General features: G+C 44.3%; 1 protein-coding gene across 1 annotated transcript in view; it reads left to right on the forward strand.

The window, feature by feature from the left end:
• The first annotated feature begins 224 nt into the window (after positions 1-224).
• dhx36 (DEAH (Asp-Glu-Ala-His) box polypeptide 36) overlaps positions 225-21,484 on the forward strand; it is a 27,229-nt gene continuing 5,969 nt past the window's right edge. Inside the window, 21 exon segments of the mRNA XM_046863967.1 lie at positions 225-719; positions 1,753-1,883; positions 1,971-2,214; positions 2,639-2,677; positions 4,103-4,148; positions 4,151-4,272; positions 4,400-4,479; positions 7,952-8,026; positions 8,458-8,624; positions 9,107-9,188; positions 9,840-9,983; positions 10,215-10,320; positions 14,016-14,103; positions 14,907-14,962; positions 15,296-15,360; positions 15,989-16,132; positions 18,920-19,037; positions 19,567-19,665; positions 19,837-20,010; positions 20,627-20,713; positions 20,806-20,889. Of these exon segments, the coding sequence (XP_046719923.1) occupies positions 504-719; positions 1,753-1,883; positions 1,971-2,214; positions 2,639-2,677; positions 4,103-4,148; positions 4,151-4,272; positions 4,400-4,479; positions 7,952-8,026; positions 8,458-8,624; positions 9,107-9,188; positions 9,840-9,983; positions 10,215-10,320; positions 14,016-14,103; positions 14,907-14,962; positions 15,296-15,360; positions 15,989-16,132; positions 18,920-19,037; positions 19,567-19,665; positions 19,837-20,010; positions 20,627-20,713; positions 20,806-20,889 (2,367 nt within the window). The 5' untranslated portion in view covers positions 225-503.

A 21,484-nucleotide genomic window follows, 5' to 3' on the forward strand; every position in this document is an offset into this window, starting at 1 on the left:
CTGTGGGCCTATGAACTGCACCTATGTATGTTTTTGACCTGGTTTTGCCAGTCAACATAAAACAGTTTTTTGTGTGGAAATGCATATAAATAAAAAGATCTCTATTCTCCATTTACACTTATTATTTAATTATGAATCCGAATGTTTAGCAGTAAAATTGAAACACAAGACTATGGCACTGTGAAGAAATTAAAAAGCGCGAGCCAATCACGCGCCAGTTCGTCATCAGACGTCGCCAGGACCAGGAAGATTGATGACGTTGTTTTTGTGCGCCAGGGAACCGGCTTGTGATTAATTCGTAAACGTTGGTGAATTCGCGTGTGCACATTTCAGGTTTATTTTATTTATATGTAAGATGTAGTTGGGGGCTGAAGGTCACATGGAATAAGATCTGAATTATAAATAAAAACGTTTTTTGTTTGTGTTCAATTTGAGCGGCGTTTGTTGTGTTGATGTCTGAGACACAGAGCAGCGCTGAATAAGACCCAGTGTAGGTTTCCGCTATGAGTTCTGGTTATGGGAGAGGACGCGGCCGCAGAGGAGGACGTGGTGGAGGCGGAGGAGGAGAGCGATGGAGCTCCGACTGGGATGCCGGGGATGAGCAGCATCGAGGCGGAGGAGGCCGCGGGAGACACCCGCCGCACCTGAAAGGCAGAGAGATCGGACTGTGGTACGCCAAACGGGGGGGACAGAAACGCGCAGAGGACGAGAGGAAGTCGGTGAGCAGCTTTACTACAATATCTACAAATAGATCATCTCAAATATTTACATGTTCATCCCTGCTGAAAAACCTACCAGACCAAACCGTTACAGAAATCCTAATGGTTTCCACTACACATACCAGTACAAACCATCAGCCTGGCGCCATTAAAGCAAAGTGCATCCCTGCTAAAAGAAAAAAAACACCAGCCTGAATTTCTAATGGTTTCCACTACCTATTCCATTACAAACCATCATCTGGTAACCAAAGCAAAGATTACATGTTCATCCCTGCTCAAAAAAGATTCTTGCACACAACCATTAGAGAAATCCTAATGGTTTCCACTACAGATACCATTACAAACCATCAGCTAGATACCATTAAATCAAACTTTGCATGTTCATCCCTGCTAAATAAAAACACCAGCACACAACCATTACAGCAATCCTAATGGTTTCCACTTTCCATTTTCACTGTTCAACATAGCCGTGAGTTTTATTGTTTAAAAAACGTGTTTTTTTCTAACCAGGTTCCTTTCTCAAAGTCGATGGTTCTCCACTTTCTGTCCAGGTTTTAATAACGCATTGAGCATAAGACCCGTGTTTGTCCTTTTTAAACACCCCATTCCACATTTTGTCCCCATTTGCTATTATAATAAGCTCCACTCTTCTGGGAAGTTGTCCTACTGGATTTTGTGGCAGTTTGTGCTCTTTCAGCTACAATGGCTTTATTAAAGTAAGGTACGGATGTAGGTGAGGTGAGGAGGTCTGCTGTGCAGTCAGCATTCCGTTTATCTCAATACGGTTGGAGCTTTAAAGCAAGAGATCTTCCAGTTCAACCCATGTCTTCATGAAGCTGGCTTCTCGAACACGTGTGGGGCTGCGATTAGCTCTTAAGTGAAGGGATATTTTTAATGCACCACATCGAAAAACATCTCGTGCAATCGTGTGCCTCAGACTTCACTATCAAACAAGAACCAGGTGCAGGTGGAGAAGTCGGGTGTCCCAATACTTTTGCCAACATTGTTAAAATTTTTCTCTTTCTGTTTTCAGAGAGCCGTGGTTCAGATGGACGAGTCGCGAGAGCAGCGCATCACACAGCTGCTGAATTCAGTCCAGAGAGAACCCTCACGTGACTCCGGCTTCCAGTACCGGCAGCCCAAACCGGAACCGAGCGGCCACAGGTGAGCTTACTAACCGTAACCCTGCTCTATCCCACTCACCCACGTGAGCTTCACTGCTGAAACATGACCATGCGACTTTCTCTTCAGCTACTTTGACGGCGACGATCCTCCAGAGGAGCTGCAGCAAACGATGAAAGTGGCTAAAATGGAGTCTGTGAAGGTGAAGGTGGAGAAAGAGGAGCCGGAGCTGATGACCAGCGTCAGGGAGAAGCGTGTGGATCGAGATCTTGAGTACCTGGTGCAGGAGATCAGTCGAAATCCTTCACTAGATGAAGAGCTGGAAAAAGACCTTCAGAGCAAAAGACAGAATTCGAAATACCTGGACATGCTGGTGAGAGGGAGGGAGGGACGGAGGGAGCAGGTGTAGGCACTAGGGAGAGAATTAGAGAGGAAGGAAAAAGAAGGAGAGAGAAAAGGGGTAAGCGAGGTTGAGGCAGAAGGAAAGAAAGGAAAAAGAGCGAGAGGGCCGAGAGAGATTAAGGGAAGAGAGAGAGTAGGAAAGAGCAGAAAGGAGAGGGAGAGTGAAGGGGCAGGAGGTAGAAAAAGAGGTGGATAGGGCATGAGGAAAGAATCATTGAGGGAGAGAGAGAGATGGAAAGAAGGCAATGAGAGAAGGTGCAGGAGAGAAATGAACAAATGGGGAGAGAAGGAGAGAGAGAAAGAGGGAAAGAGAGAAAAAATTCTTTTTTTGTGTTTGTTTTTCGATCACTGACCTCAGATAATGAATGATTACTGAGCTGTGTGTATCGTTTCAGATGTTCAGAGAGAAGCTGCCGTCCTACAATATGAGAGAGGTAACATTCACATCTTCACTCCTCACCTTTATACCACCATCTCACACTTACTGTATATCTACTACCATCATCATCTCACACTTACTGTATATCTACTACCATCATCTCACACTTACTGTATATCTACCATCATCATCTCACACTTACTGTATATCTACTACCATCATCTCACACTTACTGTATATCTACTACCATCATCATCTCACACTTACTGTATATCTACTACCATCATCATCTCACACTTACTGTATATCTACTACCATCATCTCACACTTACTGTATATCTACCATCATCATCACACTTACTGTATATCTACTACCATCATCATCTCACACTTACTGTATATCTACTACCATCATCTCACACTTACTGTATATCTACTACCATCATCATCTCACCTTCATATTTTACTCCTGTAGCATCACAGATGAACTGAAAAACGTATTCATTAAGAACAAAAAAATCATATAAAATTTCCGGAAACTTTCCATGGGAACTTGATCTGGGGAATTTTGGCCATATTCTGAGGAATTTACAAGAATGAATTATAAATTTGAGGAAATGTGTATAAACCGTATCATATACAAACCTCTTGTTTGGTCATTAGCTAACATGCATTAGTTAAAATTTATTTAACTAATACAGATTAAAAAGGACATTTCTGACTGAGTTAATTGTAAGTAGAAATTATACATTTTTCTTTATATTTATTCCACAGTGTTTCGTTTTGAATTTTTATCAAATAAATGCAGACTTGATGAGTGTAAGATTCTTCTTTCCAAAACATTAAAAATAACAATGTGTAATACATAATAATAATAATAATAATAATAATAATAATAATAATTATTATTATTATTATATTCTTATTGATTCCTGTTAAGCCTGAGAGAAGAGGTGACCATCTGTGAACACTACGGACGCATTATTTGCTTTGAGGATGTTGATGGAGAAGTATAGAGAAGGTCAGAATGAGTTGCATTGCGAGGAAGTCAGGTGTGTCAGAGAAGTATGTGAGGGTGGTGCAGGACATGTATGTGGACAGTGTGACAGCAGTGAAGTGTACAGTAGGAATGACAGGCTGGTTCAAGGTGGAGGTTGGACTGCATCAAGGATTGGCTCTGAGCCCTTTCCAGTTTGCAGTGGTGATGGACAGGAGAGGTGGAGGTATGTGCTGGTGTGAAGGGAAATGAAAGTCAGTAGGCAGAAAGAAGAATCCCTGTATTTTCCCTCATATATTCCTATTAATTCCCATGGAAAGTTTCCAGTCTTGAAAGTTCCCACAATTTTGCATCCCTGGTCCTGTCCATACACTTGTATAGAGTATGAGGTATGTGTCTGAGAGGGGGTGTGTGTGTGTGTGTGTGTGTGTGTGTGTGTGTGTGTGTGTGTGTGTGTGTGTGTGTGTGTGTGTGTGAGTGCAGGAGCTGGTGACGCTGATCCAGTCTAACCGCGTGGTGGTGGTGAGCGGGAAACCGGCTGTGGCAAAACCACACAGGTCACTCAGTTCATCTTGGACGACTACATCGGGCGTGGCATGGGCTCTCTCTGCAGGGTGGTGTGCACACAGCCCCGGCGTATCAGCGCCATATCGGTGCGGCAGTTCCGCTGACCTACATACCGCTGTTTTAGTTGTTTTAGGGGTTAGTCGCGACGACGAGGGTCATGTGTGTGTGTGTGTGTGTGTGTGTGTGTGTGTGTGTGTGTGTGTGCGCACGCAGGTAGCCGAGAGGGTGGCGGCGGAGAGGGCGGAGTCTGTGGGAGAAGGGAAGTCTTGCGGATATCAGATCCGTCTGCAGAGGTGAGTGTCTGTGTGATGATGCTTTAAATGATTTTTATGATGGGTTTGTATGGTGTGTGTGTGTGTGTGTGTGTGTGTGTGTGTGTGTGTGTGTGTGTGTATATATATATATATATATATATATATATATATATATATATATATATATATATATATATATATATATATATATATAAAAATATACACAGTGAGGAAAAATATTTGAACACCATGCTATTTTGCAAGTTCTCCCACTTAGAAATCATGGAGGCGTCTGAAATGGTCATCGTAGGTGCATGTCAACTGTGAGAGACATAATCTAAAAAAAAAATCCAGAAATCACAATATATGATTTTTAAACTATTTATTTGTATGATACAGCTGCAAATAAGTATTTGAACACCTGTCTATCAACTAGAATTCTGACCCTCAAAGACCTGTTAGTCTGCCTTTAAAATGTGGTCAGATGAGACCAAAATAGAACTTTTGGGTCATAATTCCACTAAACGTGTTTGGAGGAAGAAGAATGATGAGTACCATCCCAAGAACACCATCCCTACTGTGAAGCATGGGGGTGGTAGCATCATGCTTTGGGGTGTTTTTCTGCACATGGGACAGGCGACTGCACTGTATTAAGGAGAGGATGACTGGGGCCATGTATTGCGAGATTTTGGGGAACAACCTCCTTCCCTCAGTTAGAGCATTGAAGATGGGTCGAGGCTGGGTCTTCCAACATGACAATGACTCAAAGCACACAGCCAGGATAACCAAGGAGTGGCTCTGTAAGAAGCATATCAAGGTTCTGGCGTGGCCTAGCCAGTCTCCAGACCTAAACCCAATAGAGAATCTTAGGAGGGAGCTCAAACTCCGTGTTTCTCAGCGACAGGCCAGAAACCTGACTGATCTAGAGAAGATCTGTGTGGAGGTGGGCCAAAATCCCTCCTGCAGTGTGTGCAAACCTGGTGAAAAACTACAGGAAACGTTTGACCTCTGTAATTACAAACAAAGGCTACTGTACCAAATATTAATATTGACTTTCTCAGGTGTTCAAATACTTATTTGCAGCTTTATCATACAAATAAATAGTTAAAAATCATACATTGTGATTTCTGGATTTTTTTAGATTATGTCTCTCACAGTGGACATGCACCTACAATGACAATTTCAGACCCCTCCATGATTGCTAAGTGGGAAAACTTGCAAAATAGCAGAGTGTTCAAATACTTATTTTCCTCACTGTATATGTATATATATATATATATATATATATATATATATATATGTATATATATATATATATCAATATAAATATAAATATAAATATTAGAATAGGTGGTGTCTCACTCGGGCTGCAGTGAGAACTCCGGCTCCACACAGATCGTCTGGTTTATGAATGGAAACGATTTCTCTCGTCAGTAGATAAAGAGAGACGAGGCAGTGGTGAAGGATGAGCGCAGAGATAAGAGGATGGTGAACCACTCGGCTTAAAGATCACCTTAACTTTATTGCCTAGGTCATAACTATCCATCACGAGCGTATGACGAGGAGAGGGAGCGGGGGAGAAAGAGACAGTGACTGGAGGAGAAGGAGGTGAAGAAGAGAGAGGTAGACACTGAGACTGGAAGAAAGAGACTGGGGGACACTTAGAGGGAGACACCTAGATAAATATTGACTATGAGCAACAATGAGAACAACAGAGACTATGAAAGAGTGTGAGAAAAAAGTAACAGACATGGACAGTGACACAGAGGGAGAGATCATAAGACTGCATCGCTATGTGAAAAGAAAGCGAGAGACGTATAGAGAGTGAAAGAAAAACAGAGAGATGAGCAACAAAGAAAGATGGAAGGTGAGAAACGTGGAGAGAGTGTGTTAGAGAGAGAGAGAGAGAGAGACGAGAGAGAGAGAGAGAGAGAGAGAGAGAGAGACCATGTGTGTTGAAGAAAGAAAGAGACAATAAGAGATGTGAGAAAGAGGGAGATGGTGAGAGACATAGGGAGAGTGTGAGAGAGATAGTGAGAGATGTAGAGATAGTGTGTGTGTGTGTGTGAGAGAGAGACAGTGACTGATGTAGAGAGAGTGTGTCAGAGACAGTAAGAGATGTCGAGAGTGTGTGTGAGAGAGACGGTGAGAGATGTGGAGAGAGTTTGTGAAAGACATGGAGAGAGTTTGTGAAAGACGTGGAGGGGGTTTGTGAGAGTGTGTGAGAGACGGAGTGTGTGTGTGTGTGTGTGTGTGTGTGTGAGAGAGACAGTGAGAGACGTAGAGAGTGTGAGAGAGAGACAGACAGAGAAGCCTCCTGTGTGCTTCTAAACGTTATTAATTAGTGTGAGCTCCAGGAGCGCGAGTTCCACAGCAAATCTGCAGTGTTTCTGGTGTTTTTCTAGAGTAAACCTGGCGAGACCTGCATGACACGCCCTGCGCGTTACTTTAAAATTCTGTGAGACGCTCTGCGCATTACGCTCTGTGAGAGACTCTGTGAGTTACTCTGACACTGCTACAGTGTTTTTCTGGGAAACGCTCTGCGTGTTGCTCTGCGATTCTGAGACGCTCTGTGAGACACTCTGCGTGTTGCTCTGAGATTCTGTCAGACACTCTGCGTGTTGCTCTGAGATTCTGTCAGACACTCTGCGTGTTGCTCTGAGATTCTGTGAGGTGCTCTGTGAGATGCACTGTGAGACGCGCTGTGATTCTGAGACGCTCTGTGTAACACACTCTACGTGTTGCTCTGAGATTCTATAAGATGCACTGTGAGACGCTCTATGAGACGCCCTGCGTGGTGCACTGATATTCTGTGAGGCGCTTTGAGAAGCTCTGCGTGTTGCTCTGAGATTCTGAGATGCTCTGCGAAATGGCCTGCGTGGTGCTCTGAGATTCTGTGAGATGCTCTGCGATTCTGAGACGCTCTGTGAGACGCCCTGCGTGTTGCTCGGAGACTCCGTAAGATGCTCTGCGATTGTGAGACGCCCTGCGTGTTACTCTGAGATTCTGTGAGACGCTCTGTGCTTTCCTCTGATATTCTGTGAGATGCTCTGTGAGACGCTCTGCGCGTTGCTCTGAGATTCTGTGAGGCGCTGTGAAACGCTTTGTGATTCTTTGAGACACTCCGTGAGACGCTTTGCGATTTTGTAAGACGCTCTGTGAGACACTGCCGCCTGTGCTTGTGTGTTTGTTTTGTAAATTAAATCTCCTGTTTACTCATGTGTTCTGCAGCTGCTGGAGGAAAATTTAGTCGAATCACATCCTCGTCCTTTCGCTCCCCTCTGTTTCTGCAAATCAGAACTTTTACTCAAACTTTTCTCGTCTTCTGCAGTGTGTGAGAAATGAAGCCAGCCAAAACAAAAGCTGTAATGGTTAATTTTTTTTTTTTTAGAAAACGCAAACACGCCTTAACAAAAATTCTAATAAAACGCTTGTCAACATTTTCTTTCTCCCCGTTTTATGTCACACCATCGACTCGTCTTTGGCTCGTCCTGTGGCTGCCGCAAACCAGCCGGTTGCCACGGAAACAAGGCTCGGTGCTGTATTGTACCACGGGAATTATTCTTCAGTGGCTGCGCTCAGATCCGTAAGTGTTTTCCTCTGTCCCGATCTTACTTACATCAGTGTGTGTGTGAGAGAGAGTGAGTTGCAGATTAGATTATACACACACACACACACACACACACACACACACACACACACACACACACACACACACACACACACACACACACACACACAGAAATTAACTTAAGCTTATGGAGATACCTCCAGGTTCCTCATTGTTTGTCTTGGCACACACTCCGCTTACATTTAATGCCCTTAAAAGAGACAAATGACCTGCAGCAGGGGTGCAGAGACACACACACACACATACACACACACACACACACACACACACACACACACACTAGCTGCAGGTTTAAATCAACATATCTGTTTCTTTGCAGTAGTATAAAATATTTTTTTTAACAAATTTCTCCCACTGTGTAAAACACACACGTTTCTGTGCTCCAGGTGTTTGTCCAGCATCAGTCATCTGGTCCTGGACGAGATCCATGAGCGCAGTCTGCACTCAGACGTCCTCCTCACCATCGTGAAGGACCTGCTGAGGCACAGAGACGAGCTGAAGGTGGTGCTCATGAGCGCGACGCTGAACGCCGAGAAGTTCAGCAGGTACTTCGGTGAGTTCTTCTGCTCGGCTCACGGAGGCTCTTCATTCCGCTCGGGTCCTGGTTCACCTGGTTGCCGTTGGTAACAGAAAGCTGGAACGGTGAAAACACAGTGAATTTCAGTTATCGCATCGATTCGGCTCAATATAATGAATATAATGAAAAGTTTCTTGTGAGCCAGTGTAGAGAAGAGACGCCCTGCCCCATACCCCATCCGGGGTAAATATTTCTCTCCCTCTTTTCCAGCAGAGCCGTCACACAGAGCAGCGTCGTCTCCTGGTGAATTATATGATGATAAATTATATTTGAACGTCTCGCGCTCTTCCCATCAGCAGCGGTATTCAAATCGTCTCTGCAGGACGTGATATAAAACTACCCATCCGATTAATCCCCCCATCTCTGAGAGAGAGAGAGAGAGAGAGAACAGACACACTGAGCATTAACCAGAGAAACATCCCAATAACACCATGCTGATTTCACTGCTCCTCCTGCAGATAACTGCCCCATGGTCCACATTCCAGGACACACCTTCCCTGTCAAAGAGTATCTGCTGGAGGATGTGATCCACATGACTGGGTAAGTTCAGCTTTCCAGCTGCTGTCTGTCTGTCTCATCTGTCTACCTACCTGTTTGTCAGCCTGTCTCTTCCATCCCATCCAATCCAATCCAATCCAATCCATCCATCCATCCATCCATCCATCCATCCATCCATCCATCCATCCATCCATCCATTTCTGTCTGCCTTTATATCCATCCATCCATCCATCCATCCATGTCTGCCTTTATATTCATTTATTTATTCATCCATCCATCCCCATTTATGTCTGGATGTTTATCCATCAACCCAACCACCCCCCCATCCATCCATCCGTCTGTCTCCATCTGTCTGTCCGTCTGTCCATCCATCCATCCATCCATCCATCCATCCATCCATCCGCTCGCCGCCGCCGCTACTCTGTCAGTGGGTCAGTGATGAGAGGTGGAGTAGAGATACTGATGCCCACTCTCTATATCTCTTCCCATCAATCCTCGTTCTTCTTCTTCTCCTTCTCTCTTCTTGTCTTTTCTTTATTTCTTTTTAATCTCTTCTCCTCAACTGTAGTTTCATCATTCTAGAATGTCTCTCTGTAAAGATCAGAGTGTGTGTGTGCGCGAGTGTGTGTGTGTGAATGTCCTGTGTGGATGCACTTCAGGTGTGTGTTTTTATGGATCCTCTTCACGTCGCAGGTTTCGGCCGCAGCAGCAGCACGATCGGCGTCCTCGCTTCAGGAGGGGCTTCCTGAACGGCCAACACGTACGTCCTGAGAAGCTGGAGAAAGAAGAAGAATACAAGGAGAGCTGGCCGTGTTTCGCTCGCACACTTCGAGAGAGGTCACACACACACACACACACACACACACGACCTTTCATGTTTCTCCAGCAGTGATAACACTGGATAGGTGGTGCAGTTTGACAGGTGGAGTTATTCTCAGACTTGGAGGTTCCTCTGATATGCTCCTCTGAGGAACCTCAGCTTCATGGTTAGCATGTGATTAGTGGATGATGTGTTGAGTGTGACTTCGTCTGATGTTCCTCCTCTCTTTGTTGCTCTCTGATTGGCAGGTTCTCCGACAGCACTATCGAAGTTTTGGAGATGTTGGACGAGGACGACAAGATCAACCTGGAGCTGATCGTAGCACTCATCCGCCACATCGTGCTGAATGAAGACGTGAGTGTGTGTGTGTGTGTGTGTGTGTGTGTGAGCGATGCGAGTGTATGAAAGGTGTGTGTGTGTGTGTGTGTGTGTGTGTGTGTTTGTTTGTTTGAGAGATGAGTGTATAACAGGTGTGTGTGTGAGAGATGCCAGTGTATGAAAGGTGTGTGTGTGTGTGTGTGTGTGTGTGTGTGTGTGTGTGTGTGTGTGTGTGTATGTATGTGAGAGATGCGAGTGTAAAAAGGTGTGTGTGAGAGAGACAATTGTGAACACTGTCATAGAAGAAGCAATGTGTGAGAGATGCGAGTGTATAAAAGGTGTGTGTGTGTGTGTGTGTGTGTGTGTGTATGATGGATTGACCTGCACTGAGGCAGATGGTGCAGCATTGAACTCTAATAAAGCACAAACACTGGCATGAGATGAGGGTTGATCAGCAGGTGCTCAATCATCGCTTCTCTTTTTCTCTTTTCCTCTTCTCCTCTGCTCTTTTCCTCTTATCTGCTTTTCTTTTCCTCCTCAACTCATTCTCCTCATCTCCTCTTATTGTTTCATCTCTTCCCTTTTTTTCCTCAGTCATCATCTCATGTCTTCTCTGCATCTCTCGTCTCCTGTCTACCTCGTACTCTTTGTAGAGTTTCTCTGCCTGACTCAGGGAGGCGCTGAATCGAGATTGTAATTAAAACCCAAACACTTTTTAGTGTGTGTTGTGCACTGAGCACTTCAGAGCGCTGCCCCCTGGCTGTTTACCTTCTGATGTTCGCAGCAACAGCTTAACCATGCAGCGTTTTATCGGCCGTATCGCGTTCCTGTGCTGAGAAACGCCAGAGAACAAAGAGCCGTATTCAAGCTGAAGCGGATGTTTAGTAGAAAATGAAGCAGCGCTGCAGTCTCACCGAGTCTGCTAATGACTGGGCGTGGTCAAGCGGTCCAGATTCATGATCACTAATGATAGTTGGATACCTAATTACCTACTTTATAGCTCGATCTATAGCTCTGTTCAGACATCTAAGCTCCAGCCTCCTGCAGTGTCACTGGGTTTTAACTGTTTGTGATCCTGAACTGGTTCCTCTTTATGTTCATATTTAGATCACTAAATGGTCACAAGTAACCATGAGACACTAATAACAGAGTTTAGAGGATGAAAATGCTCTTACCCTTATTACAGGGAGAACAGGAACGAGGAGAGAGGGAGAGAGAGAGACGGGGAGAAAAGGAGAGAGAGAGAAGGAGAGGGAGACGGGGAGAGAAGGAGAGAGAGACGGGGAGAGAAGGTGATGGAGAAGGAGAGAGAGAGAGAGAGAGACGGGGAGAGAAGGGGAGAGAGAAAGAGAGAGAGAGAGAGATGGAGAGGGAGAGAAGGTGATAGAGAAGAAAAGGAGAGAGAGCTGGGGAGAAGGAGAGAGATGGTGAGAGAAGGAGAGAGACGGGAGAGAAGGTGATGGAGAAGGAGAGAGAGAGAGAGAGAGGAGAGAGAGACGGGAGAGAAGGAGAGAGAGAGAGAGATGGAGAGGGAGAGAAGGTGATAGAGAAGAAAAAGGAGAGAGAGAGCTGGGGGGAGAAGGAGAGAGAGATGGTGAGAGAAGGAGAGAGAGAGAGAGAGAGAGAGAGAGAGAGAGAGAGAGAGAGCTGATTGGCTGTGACATGCTGTGATGCTCTCCAGCTGTGAGGAGACACGTGTGCTGATTGGTTAATTAAGACTCAGAGCCATGAAATGACACAATCAGAAATCATCTACCATAACTGTGTGTGTGTGTGTGTGTGTGTGTGTGTGTGTGTGTGTGTGTGTGTGTGTGTGTGTGTGTGTGTGTGTGTGTGTGTGTGTGTGTGTGTGTGTACTAACAATTACCCATTCTCTGACCTCTCTATCTGTCTCTTTTGCAGTCTTTCTTTCTCTGTATCTGTCTCTCTCACTCATTTAGTCTTTCATTCTCTTTTATACTCTCACGCTTTGGTCCTTTTCTCTCATTCTTTGTCCTTGTGTCTCTCTATCGCTCTCCTTATGTCTCTCTATCTCTCCCCCATTTGTTCTCTGAGTCTCTTTTCTTTTTAAATTTTACTCTTTGCCTCCCCTTTCTTTTCTTTCTCTCTCGCTCTCTCTCTTGCTGTCTGTCTCAAAGTCTCTCTTTCTTTCTGTCTCCCCCCTCTCGGTCTCTTTCACTGTCTCCCTTTCCTTTTACCTTCCTCTCCACCTCTTTGTTGCTCTTGTCTCTCTTGCTAAATCTCCCCTGTCTGTTATTTTTTCATTCTCTCTTTCACTCCTGTTTCTCTCTCTCTCTGCGTCATCATGACGGTCCTATCCGATTTATTCGAAGACGTTTTAACTATTTATTTCATTATTGATGAAAGAAAAAGTGGTTTAATATCAGCGACGGTTTGCAGATGAACTCTGGTTTGCTGAAACACAAGTTTTTCTCGCCACGTTCTCCTCTGGTTAAATATATCCAGTCGAACGTCACCGAGCTGCTAAATATAGGACACACACACACACACACACACACACACACACACACACACACCTTTCTAACTTAATTCACAAGAAGTAATCTGTCTGTTTAGCATGACTGCAGTGTTAACGAGCCCTAGACAGGAGTGTGTTGAGAAAGCGAGACGATCGAGGCTCTCCTCGGCCTGGTGCTCAGAACCTCAGCCTGGGAAATCATGCTAATTCCACATGCCGTTTTTCTTTTACATGCGTTTTTTTTTTTTTTTTAACCAATGAGCAAAGCAGCAGTGGATTCGATTGTCATGCGGGGGTTTTACTTAATAATCCCTTCAGTCTTTTACTGAGACTGATGGGCACAGAGGCCATGCCTCCTTTATTAAAATTAACACATTTAGGCCACGCCTCCTTTATTGAGATTAATAAGTAAATCCTTGCGTGATCCAGTTCCTGCTGTAGCTTCAGATTCCTGTGTCAGCTGACAGGAGTGAATTCTGTTGTAGTCTTCTGTAGACCGAGACACTCTGTCATTTTTTATTAGTAGCCAAGAAAACGTTCTCAAAATACCTTCAGTAAACAAATAAAAGTACTATATAAATCTGGTATTTAAGGGATAGTACTGATATTGAGTACTGATTCGCCTCTAGGGGCCGCTCTCGTAAGGACAGCAGACATTTTAGTCGCCCCAGCAACGTGTGCAACCCGGAAAAACTATTGGTATGGATTTTTGCAGCAATCAAATATATATATATATATATATATATATATATATATATATATATATATATATATAAAAAACAGGTGTATAATTGGGCCACTAGTCACTCATCCACTTCTTAGTGGTGGAGTCATGAGTTCTGAGTTGCTTTTTTGCTCACCAGGGTTGGAAATATTGGTAGTTTGAGCGACCGTATCTTTCCTTTCAGGTTCCTTTCTCGCCATTCTTCTCCGAACTTTCTGATCAAAAGGGTTTCTGGTATATTCAAACTGCTACCAGTGCACCTGCAACAGTCCCATCAATCGAGATTTCATTATTCTGATCTTTGATGTGAATTTAATCTGAAACTTATTACATGTGTATGTAGGATTTTATGCATTGAGCTGCTGCTACTTGATCAGTTTAACCCACAACATGCACCCCACTGATGCTGGATGTTCACCTGGGCATTTTTATACCTCTGTGCATGCACTGTTCCCCTCGTAAACAATCGTTTTTTTTATATGATTTTTATCATAAATCATATTTTTTTTTCCAAATGTGTGTTTGAAGGACGGAGCCATCTTGGTCTTCCTGCCTGGCTGGGACAACATCAGCAGCCTGAATGACCTGTTCATGGCCGACCAGATGTTTAAATCGGGTAAGTTCGCTGTTCCGTCTTCATATCAACTCGCAACAGTTTATGATCAAAATTTTGTGGACACCTGACCTATTTGAACATCCCATTCCACACTTAGTCCCCATTTGCTCTTATAGTGACCTCCACTCTTCAGGGAAGATGTTCCTCTCGATTTTTGTGGAAGTTTGTGTGAGATTCCTTCAGCCACAAGACTGTTAGTAAATGTAGTGTATTTAATTACCATATTACATAAAAATGTAAATAGAAATACAGTGGAACTTCGATACTCGTGACCTCGATAGTTTGTACTAATAAATTACTTAAAAACGTTTTAAGAAAAACTATTTCATTATTGTATCATTCATTTAAAGCGCACAACCTTTGCATGGAAAGTGGCTGTTTATAACTGAAACCCCAGAGCGCTCCAGAGTTTAGCAGTTGGTGCGGCTATAATAACGGTCCGTGGGGAAACTCGGTGCTTCGTAATTTTTGTTTTCGAATTACTCAAGTAACTCGAGGAATCGTTACAGCCCTATTCCACGTTTGTCCTCCATGCAGGAGTTTATAGTAGGACACCCATATAAAGCATTATTTTTATGGCTTTGTGCAGAGGAGCACCATCATGCTCAAACACATTTGGATCTCCGTTCCACATCCAAGGACTTTCTATACAATTGTTTGAATCCAACGTCGTGGCAAAAGATTTTGGTCGGGTGTCCCAATACTTTTGTCTATATAGTCTGCTAATGCTTATTCTAGCTCCGCCTACAGAGGATGTCCATGTCCCAGAATGGTATGTTTTCTCATCTCTGTTGTGTCCTTAGATAAGTTTGTGATCATTCCACTGCACTCGCTGATGCCCACAGTCAACCAGACGCAGGTAAGAGCTCCACTGCCTACATCTGTAAACAAAAATAAAATACAATATATATAAATAGTTGGGGTGTAACTGTACACAGAATTCACAGCTTGGTACAGAACTCGATTTTTTTTTTAAGTGACTGTCAGGGGTATTTATTATTATTATTAGCATTATTATTAGCATTTGTGAACAGCAACAGTTGTTTGGGGTTTGGGGTAGTTTGGGGTAGTTTGGGGTGTCGGCTCTGTGCATCACGACTCTAAAAGCACTCGGGGATAATTGACAGCATTTGCCACTTTGTCTGATGCGGTTCTTTCGTTTTTCTGCTGATTACTCAAACTCTCTCATCAGGTTTTTAAAAGGCCACCTCCTGGAGTCCGGAAGATTGTGATTGCTACGAACATTGCAGAAACCAGGTGTGTGCGAGTGTGTGTGTGTGTGTGTGTGCGAGTGTGTGCGAGTGTGTGCGAGTGTGTGTGTGTGTGTGTGAGCTCCTTTCCCTCCTTCTTTAAAGCTTTTCCACAGAGTTTCCTTAAAATCTTAAAAAGTCCTAAAATTAAAAATTTTGAGCCTCAAAAAGTCTTCATCTTAAACAGGTCTTAATTTTCCCATGTCCATGTAAAGCTTCCTCTAACACTCACTGAAAACTGACGCAAGTCCATATATAATTTGCCGCGTTACAACGACAAACGAGACCAACGCGCATCAGCCAATCAGCTTTCTGTTATTGGCGCGAATCCCTCTTTCTACCACAAACATGAAAGGGATTTTATTTGGCTTTGGGGAAGTTCCAGGTTACTGTTCTGGAGAAGTCTTTAATTTGACCTGGTGAAACCTGTTCCAATTGATCTGGATTTATTTATTATAATTAGAACTCAGTCACCACATTTTGCTCCAGAAAACCCCACGCACTGATCTGTGATCCGTGCTCGAACTCGAGCGGTTGTGTTTCCTCCTCTTGTGTTTATTGTGTGTATAAGATGGAATATACGGAATGTTTGAACGTGTGATGTCACCCCCTTTCTCGGCCTCTCTGACCCTCAGTATTACGATTGATGACGTGGTGTATGTGATTGACGGAGGGAAAATTAAGGAAACCCACTTCGACACGCAGAACAATATCAGTACCATGACGGCGGAGTGGGTGAGTCTCGCCAACGCCAAGCAGAGGAAAGGACGCGCTGGCAGGTACAGTGCTCTCTCTCTCTCTCTCTCTCTCTCTCTCTCTTTCAAATTTTCTCCCTAATGCCTCCTGTCTTTTGCTCTCTCTTATTCTTTTTCTAATACACCCTATCCCCCTCTCTATTCTTTCATGTTCTCTCAATCTCTCTCTCTCTGATTCTCTTGCTTCTGTCTGTCTCTCTATCCATCTCTCTCTCTTTTTGTCTCTCTGATTCTCTCTCTGTTGAAGTGGTGGTTTTCACCTCTCCCTCTGTTCTCTCTTTCTCCCATATTTTTGGAGTAATTGCACTGTGGTCAGAGCGCAATCTCTCTCTCGCTCGCACGCGTAAATGCATTTCATAGAATTGGGTCACGCTGCGCATTTACGCCACGCTTCCTCATTTCACTTTATTCATTTCATGGTCACTAATCCTAAGCGGATTTCAGCAGGCCTGCAGTGAACTGGGAAAGTGTGACTTCTGTCTTTATTCCACTTGCTTTTAAACCCCCTGTCAGTCAGGGAAAGCCTTTAACTCCGTTTGTTTCTTTATTTGTTTATCAATCGACAAGCCAATAGTATTGCTGATAGTTTGAGGTCTGATGGTGTGACCTGCAGTAGTGTTGTTTTCAGAGATGTTTATTACGGTACACTGGATTCTGTTGTCCTTTACTGAGACTGACAGGCACAGAGGCCACGCCTCCTACTGAGACTGACGGGCACATAGGCCACGCCCCTTTACCGAGACTGACGGGCACAGAGGCCACGCCTCCTTTTTTGAGATCAGTAAGCATTTACGTCATGCCTAGTTTCTTGGGATTTACAGACACAGGCCACTGCTCCTTTTTTGAGATGGAAAGGCAGAGGCCACGCCTTCTTGGTTTCGTCTGATGCAGAGTTAGGCTTTGTGATGTGATGATTCAGTCTCTGAATGTTTTATTCGATATGAAGGTGTGTGTGTGTGTGTGTGTGTGTTAGTACACTCTACAATCCTTCAAGCCAAACGTTTGGATTAGTCTCTGCACCTGATTTGCATAGAATCTAAATCTTCGTTCAGACTCGGGTGTGTTTGTTGCCCGCAGTTCTGAGGCAGAGGTCGGTTTGTGACACGTGCACAGAAAACGTGTTCGGGTGCAGCAGGTTCGAGCTCCATAACCTGATTAGACATTGTTCCACCTCATCATTTCAGCCGAACTGATTTCACTGACGAGATCGTCGAGTTCTAACGGCAGCCTGCGTGAAGCCGCACCGTCGCCTGGAAATGGAGACGTCTCTCTGTGTGCAGTGAGCGTAATGACTTTCTTCCCCTCCAAACTGTAATCAGATTTGTCTGTGGCAGTTTGAAACCAATCTGACGGAGACGAGGGAACGTAGACAGCGTCCGTCTCGCTCTGCAGGAAACAGAGACGTCTGTGTTGTTCAACCTCCTTGCTTTGAGAGAATCGATCGTCTGTGTGCGTGTCAGAAAGTGAAAAAGGAGAAATGGTTTTACTTAAATTCAGAATAGTGTGTGTGTGTGTGTGTGTGTGTGTGTGTGTGTGTGTGTGTGTGTGTGTGTGTGTGTGTGTGTGTGTGTGTGTGTGTATACGCTGTGCTTAATGTTTTTAAAAGCAAAAGTTTCAGCCTTTCATTCGTTTTTTGCTCTCTTTATTCACTGGGTTGCAGTGTGGCACACACACATATACACACAGATGCACACACACACACACACACACGTACACATTCTGCCAGATGATGGAGTAAATATTGAAGTGGTTTAGAAATAAACAGTAGCAGTGATTAAAACTACTTGTTGGTGATGTAAAAGGGGCGTGGCTTCAGGGGCAATGATTTTAAGTTATGAGTCATCATTCAGTGTGTGTATGTCTGGGGGTCTCTGGTGGTGTGTGTATGTCTATATGAGAATCTTAGGCTCTGTGTGTGTTTGTGTAGTGTCGGTTTGTCTGTTACGGTCTGATTGTGTTTGTGTGTATCTGAGAGTCTGTGTGTGTGTGTGTGTGTGCGTGTGTGCGTGTGTGTATCTGAGAGTCTGTGTGTGCGTGTGTGTGTGTATCTGAGAGTCTGTGTGTGCGTGTGTGTGTGTGTGCGTGTGTGTGTATCTGAGAGTCTTTGTGTGTGATGGGCAGATACACAGGCCATGCCTTTTTTTACTGAGATGGACAGATACATAGGCCACGCCTACTTTAACAAGCTGATAGCTGCATAGGTCATGCCTCCTTTACTAAGCAATGCAGATACACAGGCCACGCCTCCTTTACGAAGATGGGCAGATAAATAGGCCTTCCCTCTTTTGTGTTTAAGGGGCACATAGGCTACATCTTTATTGAGTTTGACAGGTGCTGAGGCCACACCTCCTTTACTAAGATTGATAGGTTCTAAGCCACACCTTCTTGGTTCAGATTGATAGTTACCAGTTGCCTGATGATTCAGTCGCTGAACGTTTTATTTGATACACACCATTTTGAGTCATTGCAGTGTGTGTGTGTGTGTGTGTGTGTGTGAGTGTGAAGCTAAAAGCTGCAGTGCTTTTCTTCTCTTCTCTTCTCTTTGTGCTCTTTACAGAGGTGTAGTGAGCATGAGCTTGGGGTAGGACTGTGATTTACATGCTGTATAGTGAACATCCTAATGGCCCACTTGTCTTCTTTCACATTATTTCTCCTGTGTGTGTTTTACTGAAGTGTTTATAGCACTTTGTAAATGAGCTTCTTTTCTCTGTGTGTGTGTGTGTGTGTGTGTGTGTGTGTGTGTGTGTGTGTGTGTGTGTGTGTGTGTGTGTGTGTGTGTGTGTGTGTGTGTTTGTGTGTGCACATGCACAGGGTGTCTCCAGGTAAATGCTACCACCTGTATAATGGCCTGAGGGCGAGTCTGCTGGATGCATATCAGCTCCCTGAGATCCAGCGCACGTCGCTCGAAGAGCTCTGCCTCCAGATAAAGGTCCTCAAACACACCGAGCTTCACACACACACTTTTTATTTTATTTTAATCGTATTTAATTATGTAAAAAACCCTTCCAAAAATGTAAAAAAAAAAAAAATTCATAGCCAATAAAAAAAATGAATTATTTTAATTTTATTTCTAAAATCTTTAGGACATACATTTTCCCAAAGCATAGAATATACAGACACATAAAATCAGAATTTACAATCGGAAATAATAATAATATATAATATACTGTATAGTATTTTCTCTCTCTCTCTCTCTCTCTCACACACACACTCAGGCAGTAGTTTCCAGCAGGGCCTCTGGAGCAGCCGAGTGCAAACACACTAATGCATTAATGGCAGTGTTAATCACACACTCCCCCACTCCGGAACATTGTAATGGTGTAATGAGGCCTTTTACTGGTGTCATTTACCACACACACACACACACACACACAGATGGGAGGCTCTTTGCTATGTCAGATGACTCGTGGTGTAATTGTGGAGATGTGGATGTTATTTGTGCTCTTGTGCTTCCTCAGATCCTGAAATTGGGCTCGATAGCATCATTCTTGAGGAAGACTTTGGACCCCCCATCGGACAAAGCCATCGAGCTGGCTGTCACTCACCTAATGGATCTGGTGTGTGTGGTGGTTCATGTGTCTGAAATCGCTGATAAATACACCCAAGAGCTTTATGGCTGAGATTCTGGATACAAAATACCAACTCTGTGTGTGTGTGTGTGTGTGTGTGTGTGTGTGTGTGTGTGTGTGTGTGTGTGTGTGTGTGTGTGTGTGTGTGTGTGTGTTTAGAATGCATTAGACCGGAGCGAGGAGTTGACTCCGTTGGGATTCCACTTGGCCCGCTTGCCTGTGGAGCCACACATTGGGAAGATGATTCTGTTCGGAGCGCTGCTCGCCTGCCTGGACCCGGTGCTAATCATTGCAGCTAGCCTTAGCTTTAGAGACCCATTCTCTATTCCACTGGTATATATACACATACACACACACACACACACACACACACACACACACACCTTACACTTGCTACCCTCTCATGAAATATCAGCAGGTGCGGGCAGTTTTAACGGTTTAACTACAGACCCTATTTACACATGATTTTTAAATAATAAGTGTAATAACTGTATGAAGTACAGTGTGTGTGTGTGTGTGTGTGTGTGTGTGTGTGTGTGTGTGTGTGTGTGTGTGTGTGTGAAAAATATGGTGGCGTGTTTATTTAATTTTTTATATTAAAGCTGATTTTTGATAAATTTATTTACATTTTACGTTTTGTAACTATATTAAAGTTTATTTTTAAAACATTTTTAACATATTTTTTTAAACATATTTTAATAAAGCTTAGGTTTCCTTGTTTTACATATTAACACTTTTCCCCTTTTTCAATTAAAACCTTTTTCAACAATTTTTAAAACTTTTTACATTTGATTAATGCATATAATTTTGTTCTTTTGTTATTAAAGCTTATTTTTTTATTTTATTTTTTTAACTAAAGCTTATTTGCAAATTTTTTTCAGTGTATATTTTATATTTAATAATCTGATCTCCTTCTTATGTCACATTTTTCTTTTTGTTTGTGCCACAGGGGAAGGAAAAAATTGCTGACCAGAGAAGAAAAACTCTTTCCAAAAACACTAAGAGTGATCACCTGACTGTAGTGAACGCCTTCCGGGTAAACCGCAGCTGGATTTCCTGTCGTCGTGATGAGCGATTGTGTGTGTGCTCCTGTGTAACATCTAATGCAGTGTGTTCTCTCTTTGTTAGGGCTGGGAGGAGGTGAAGAGGCGGGGCTACAGGTACGAGCGGGAATACTGCTGGGACAACTTCCTGTCTGCCAACACACTGCAGGTCAGAGACGGGTCAGGGAGGGCGGTGTGGGACGAGTCTGGGAGAGGGATGTGAAAGGGGTCTGGGAGAGGGTGGGTGGAAGGGGTCTGGGAGCGGTGTGGGTGGAAGGGGTCTGGGAGAGGGTGGGTGGAAGGTGTGGGTGGAAGGGTCTGGGTGGAAGGGGTGTGGGTGGAAGGGGTCTGGGAGGGTGTGGGTGGAAGGGGTCTGGGAGAGGGTGGGTGGAAGGGGTCTGGGAGGGTGTGGGTGGAAGGGGTCTGGGAGAGGGTGGGTGGAAGGGGTCTGGGAGGGTGTGGGTGGAAGGGTCTGGGAGGTGTGGGTGGAAGGGGTCTGGGAGAGGGTGGGTGGAAGGGGTCTGGGAGGGTGTGGGTGGAAGGGGTCTGGAGAGGGTGGGTGGAAGGGGTCTGGAGAGGGTGGGTGGAAGGGTCTGGGAGGGTGTGGGTGGAAGGGGTCTGGGAGGGTGTGGGTGGAAGGGGTCTGGGAGGGTGGGTGGAAGGGGTCTGGGAGGGTGTGGGTGGAAGGGTCTGGGATGGATGTTAAACCTTTAGCACTTTGATGTGTGTATGTGTGTGTGTGCGTCTACTGACTTCTCTGTATG

The sequence above is a fragment of the Silurus meridionalis genome, chromosome 13 (genome assembly GCF_014805685.1).
Source record: "Silurus meridionalis isolate SWU-2019-XX chromosome 13, ASM1480568v1, whole genome shotgun sequence".
NCBI lineage: Eukaryota > Metazoa > Chordata > Actinopteri > Siluriformes > Siluridae > Silurus > Silurus meridionalis.